Raw genomic sequence first — 6,107 nt, forward strand, 5'->3', positions numbered from 1 at the left:
CCCCACCACCAACTCTTCTTCCCTCTTCGCCTCCTTCCAGCTCGAAATCGAGAACAAGAACCGCCAAATCGGCATCTACCATGACGAAATCGCGCTAACCCTCCTCGCCGGCCCCAATCTCTCCTCCCCACTCTCCCACTTTGTTGTCCCCGCCTTCTATCAAGGCCATCTCAAGACGGCCGAGAAGCCCGGTAACTTCAGCGGCATCTCCGGCTGGAATCGGACGCGGCTCGCCGGAGAGTCGGTGTTCCATGTTTTGGCGAATTCGGCGTTCCGTTTCAAGGTGCTGGGATGGAAGAGTCGGCACCATGCGGTGAGCGTTGCCGGCGATGTGGAGGTTGATGCTGACGGTAAGAAGACCGCGACGAAGGGTATACGATTGTCGTCTTCCGCCGCTGTGGTTGCTCCGGTTGTTCCGAGTACCTTTTTCCTTTATGCTTTGCTGATATTGACGTGATGCTTTAGGATTGGGCGGTTGAAATTGAATCACAGCAGCTTTGTTTATAGCTTTTGTAAAAAGAAAAAAACGTAATTATTTTTTTAAATGCTTTGATGCCCAATCTATATAATATTAAAAAAATATGGAGAGAGAGTGAGAGAGAGATCTTTGTAAATTATTTTTTAGAATGGTTAACTTTTATGAATTGAGATTTTATTTGAAATATTTTGGTCATTTAAGTAAAATTCAAATTGAGAATGTTGTTTAGTTGACTCCGAAGCGAAGAAGACCAAAGGCCAACCCGCAACGCTGCAAAGCAGATCATTGACGCCAATAACATGTCGCCACGTGCTATTACTCTTTACCGCACGGCCCGACGACTTGACCCGGACCGGAACCCGGGAATACTATGTTCGCGATTTTCTCGGTATTGATCGGTATTTGCTCGGTATTGCTTTGCAAAAACGAGAAATACCGCTCTGTGAAGACCAAAACCATGCAAATACCGAGTTGTACCGAGTTTTTCTACAACTCGGTACAACTCGGTGCAATTTGGTATTTGCTCAAGATTTTCTCAGTATTGCTAGGGATTTGCTCGGTATTGTTAGGTATTTTCTCGGTATTGCTAGAAAAAACTCGGTACAACTCGGTACAACTCAGTATTTGCTCAGGATTTGCTCGATATTGAGAGCAATTCGCTCGGTATTGCTAGGAATTTACTCGGTATTGCTAGAAAAAACTAGGTACAACTCGGTATCTGCTCGGTATTGCTAGATATTTGAAATATATCCAAAAGGTGATGAGATGTTGTTCGGCTCGTCAAGGATTTAAAAAAACGCACATGCGAGAACCTGACTTTTCTTCATGCTACGTGGCGCTAAAACATTGGTGGCCGAACATAAAGGAGCGTACGTTCATCGGACCGAATAAAAGTTCGAGAGAGAGAGATCTTTGTAAATTATTTTTTAGAATGGTTAACTTTTATGAATTGAGATTTAATTTGAAATATTTAGGTCATTTAAGTAAAATTCAAATTGAGAATGTTGTTTAGTTGACTCCGAAGCGAAGAAGACCAAAGGCCAACCCGCAACGCTGCAAAGCAGATCATTGATGATGAGAAAACAATACAAAGGAACCTTCCCGCTGGAAGTGGAAGACTTGGACTCCGAAGTACTGTAAATCACAGGTTGGCCTGCAACGCTATCAAGCACAGGGGATGGTAAGTAAAAAGTCGCTCTCAACCCTACATGGCCATGAAAATGCATCGATCCTAGCTTTCTTCGAACCTTCCCGCTGTGCAATGTTATAAAGCAGATGTGATGGTAAGAAAATAGTCAGTCGCTCATCCTCTCCCCCCACCATATGGCCACGAAAATGCACCCAAGCTTCCTCTCGGTCTCGGCCATGAGAGCCAACGACATGGACCGCCTCTTTGCGCTACTCGAGGAAGACCGAACACGATTCTACGGCATGACCGTTAAAGGAAACACCATACTCCACATCGCCGCAAGCCTCGGCAACGGCTGGCTCATCGTCGAGGCGTACAATAACTCCGAATGGGACCTCCTGCTGCACCAGAACTTAAAAGGCGACACGATCCTCCACTGCGCGGCTCGTGCAGGGCACGACCGCATCCTATCATTGTTGATCGATCATGAAGAATTACGGCATATGACGGGAATGCAGAACCGGCGCGGGGATAGTGCTCTGCACGAAGCTGCACGCGGCGGCCATGCCAAAGTTGTCCGACAGCTTTTAGCTGTTGGAGAGAATATGGCCTCGATGATTAACGGAGATGGAGAGTCGCCACTTTATCTAGCAGCGGTGAGGGGCTCACTGGAGATTGTGGAAATGTTGCTCGGATGCGTGGTGGTGGATTATAGAGGACCTCGAGGGCAAACTGCTCTGCATGCTGCCGTCTGTCGAAGCTATGGTAACCGCCATGAAATTTCCATTTCTATATGATCAACACCTTTGTCAATCAAATTTTTTGAGAATATTTGCAGGATCAAATCACTAATATAAATTTATTTTTTTAAAAAATAAACGGTATGGAAACCTATAATCATTAGATCAAATAATAATAACATAAATGATTTGAGAAATATATGATAAATAAGAAAAAATAACATCCAATTATGCATACTTGTCAAGTTAATTAAGTAATTAGGAGAACTTGAGTCATATTCAACAAATCATCGAGTGTAAACTAACTTGATCGCCTATCACCCAAAAGTCACTTGAAATCACTCAAACCAACAAGCCACTCAAATTCAGATCTTATAAAATCACCCGAAAATCAACCTTACCTCAAGTTGATAATTTATTTTATCTAGTAATACAAACTTTTTTTTTTCCAGCTGAAACTGAGAATTTGACTTGAAATTAGATTGAAAAGAACATCCTTAAGTACAAGCTAATAAGAAAAAGCTTTCAAGTTCTTCCGATATTGCGGAGATGGGCAAACAAACTAAATGCCAAATATTTATCTATTTTTGTATGCTGTGATAGCTAATTGCTGTAAAGTCTTCAGATGCTGTGAAGATGTTACTCGACAAAATGCCGGAACTAAACCTAAAAATGGATAACTCCCTAAGCTCCCCCATTCACTATGCCGCTTCCCTTGGAGATGTAAACATGGTGCGTCTTCTGCTACAAGCGGACGCTACAATAGCTCATCTCTTGGACGACCATGGCCTCTCAGCCATACACATCGCAGCAAGCAAGGACTATGCCAATGTTATTGATGAGATACTCCACCGTTGCCCTGATGCCAATGAGCTCACTGATATTAATGGCAACAATTTTATTCATGTTGCCGCAAAGAAGAGAGCGACAACAGTGGTGAAACAAGTTCTTAGTAATCCTTTGCTCAGACAGAGCACAAATGAGATAAATCATCAGGGAAACACACCATTACATCTGGCTGCAATGAACTGCAACCGGGAAATCGTCCACCTTCTGTTGTCATATAGCAGAGTCGACACAAATGTTATAAACCGCAAGGGTCTCACTCCCCTTGATATAGCCTCATCGTGTGCTAACTCCAATATTCGCCTCAGGATGGTACGTATAACTTCATATCAACAATGAATTCTTTCTAGCAAAAGAAGATGAAACCTTTAGCGACAAATCAAACTCTTTATAATGGAACTATTTTAAATATTCATTTGCAGAAGAATATGTGTGAAGAATTGACCTCTGCTGGTTCCAAGTTTGGTGCTCACCGAATGGACATCTTGATGGGTAAGGATCAACGAAGACCAGAAGAAGAGCTTAACCGATATAGAACACTGGCAAGTAACATGGCAATAGTGGCAGTACTCATTACAACAGTTACATTTGCAGCTGCTTTTACCTTGCCTGGAGGTTACATCAATGATGACAGTTACCAGGAAGAAGGCATGGCGATTCTTGCCAAGAAGTTAGCTTTCAAGCTGTTTCTTATCTCTGACACCATTTCAATGCTAAGCTCTATTTGCGTTACCTGCTTGTTAATTTGCTCTAGTTCTCTAGATCATGACATAAGATTGCACTCCATCATGACGGCCATGAAGTTCATGTGGGTTGCACTAGGAGGGATGTTGGTAGCGTTCTCCATGGGAATCTATGTGGTCTTGGTCTCAAAATGCAGATGGTTGGCTATTTTTATTTGTGGAATGGTTGCTTGCGTTCCCTTCATGGCTTGTAAGACAGCTTTTTTGCCAACTTTTGGTTTTATTAAGCTGGTGCTGAATGACAGAAATCAAACGAGCATAAAAATAGAAACTTCAATCTTCAAGGTTAACATGCACATGCCCCATTGGATGGTGGTTGATTTTGTCACACCTGCTAGTTCAGCAAAATGTGGGGAACCTCCTCTATAGTATATTTTCACAGAGAATTCTTTCTGGGACTTTAAATTCCATCTATATGAACTTATTAAGAAACCGGAAAAAAGAGCAGGAAAAGCAGGCGCTGAACTCGGTTTTCATGATTTATTATTATTATTATTATTTTGGATATGATGTCTTATTTGTTGATTTGGAATTGTTTTCGAAATCAAATCAGATTTATTTTGAACGATTTGAAATTCAATTGATATATTATTTAGAGAATTTATTATTTCTCTAAATTGTAGATTTGATTGTGATTTGATTAGGGATTAGGTTTCGAAGTTTTTTTCTTAGTTTAGTTTATCTCAAAACTATAAAATAGAGTACATGGGACTTTTGTTGTATGTAAGAGAGAGAGAGCTTGAGAGCTATTGTAATTCTCTTGTTCTCAAATTTAGTGAAATCATTCTATTCCCCTCTCTATGGATGCAGGCATCTTTATAGAATTATGTAAATCATTGTATTTATTATATTTGTGTTGTGATTTTATTTTCATTGTGATTATTTGCACAACATTATTAGGATCTTTGATTTACATTGATGGTCTTCTCATGATCCCTAGAATCTAAAGATGACATCAATGAACTATAAGGAATCATCTTGACGGAGGAATTGATGATTCAAGAAGGGCCAGCTACCTGTTACTTTTTCTCTAGCCCAACGAACAATCTTCTCAGGTACCTTAATTATCTATAAACTGTACAATAATAAATTAGTATTATGCAACCAGGGTCATATACCCATGTTCATATATAATAAAATGAAAATGCTTAGCTTATTTGCTTGGGCCTATTAGAGGTCTCTGTGAGGACAGAGGAAGATTATGAGGATCGGAGCAGAGCGAGGTGAGGAAGAAGAGAAAAGTAAAATTAATCTTATTCAGTCTATCACTTATTACAGAGATTAGATGTATATATAGAGATACATGTGTACAATTGTAAATAATATAAGATACATATTGAGCTATACAGACATGTTCGTCTCACATCCACCCTCAAACTAAGCTTCCGGTCCACGGACGGTAAGTTTGGAACGAAGATAGTTGAAACGAGGACTAGAAAATGGTTTGGTGAAGACGTCTGCTATTTGCTGTTGAGAAGTAATATGCTGAATGTGAATGTTGCCGTCGTGAATATGCTGACGAATGAACTGGTAGTCAATTTCGATGTGTTTGGTTCTGGCATGGAAAACAGAATTCTTGGCGATGGCGATTGCGGAGATGTTGTCACAATGGATAGTCGTCGGAGCTGTTTGGAGTAGCTGCAGTTCGTCAGCGAGCCTCCGAAGCCAAATCGCTTCAGAAGTAGCAGCTGACAATGCACGGTATTCGGCCTCTGTTGATGATTTTGCGACCGTTATTTGCTTTTTAACGGACCAAGAAATTAGATTGGGTCCTATAAACGAGCAATGACCAGTGATAGATTTCCTGTCAGTTGTATCCGATGCCCAGTCCGCATCAGTATATGTTTGAAGTTGCTGGTCGCCAGGTTGAATGGGAAGACCGAGTTGTGCGGTTCCTTTGATGTACTGGAGGATCCGCTTGAGGTTCTTAAAGTCTTGTTCCGTTGGTTGATGCATTCGCTGGCAGGCTTGATTGGTGGAAAATGCTATATCCGGTCTAGTGATAGTTAGGTACTGGAGAGACCCGGCAAGGCGCCGGTAAAGAGAGGGATCGTGAAACGGAGGTGAGTCGGACTGAGTTTTGGATATCGCAGGAACAATCGGTGTCTGAGCATTCTTGCACTGATCAAATCCAGCGTCATGGATGAGTTTATTGGCATAGTGTTCCTGCG

At 41.4% G+C, this 6,107-nt stretch overlaps 2 protein-coding genes across 2 annotated transcripts; both read left to right on the top strand.

The window, feature by feature from the left end:
* Window position 1: 1 nt before the first annotated feature.
* Window positions 2–606, top strand: LOC110092873 (protein NDR1-like; the record flags this gene model as incomplete). Its single annotated transcript, XM_020817567.2, has 1 exon — window positions 2–606. A coding segment is annotated over one exon (456 nt), but the record flags the coding sequence as incomplete, so codon positions are not given.
* A 1,207-nt stretch (window positions 607–1,813) lies between these two features.
* On the top strand, window positions 1,814–4,305 carry LOC110092874 (protein ACCELERATED CELL DEATH 6-like). The gene is made up of 3 exons (XM_020817568.2): window positions 1,814–2,356; window positions 2,951–3,505; window positions 3,616–4,305. Exons 1-3 carry the CDS (start codon window positions 1,814–1,816, stop codon window positions 4,303–4,305), a joined length of 1,788 nt encoding a protein of 595 aa, XP_020673227.2.
* Window positions 4,306–6,107: the final 1,802 nt, after the last annotated feature.

The sequence above is a fragment of the Dendrobium catenatum genome, unplaced genomic scaffold, assembly GCF_001605985.2.
Source record: "Dendrobium catenatum unplaced genomic scaffold, ASM160598v2 fragScaff_scaffold_1061, whole genome shotgun sequence".
In the NCBI taxonomy this organism is placed as follows: Eukaryota; Viridiplantae; Streptophyta; class Magnoliopsida; order Asparagales; family Orchidaceae; genus Dendrobium; species Dendrobium catenatum.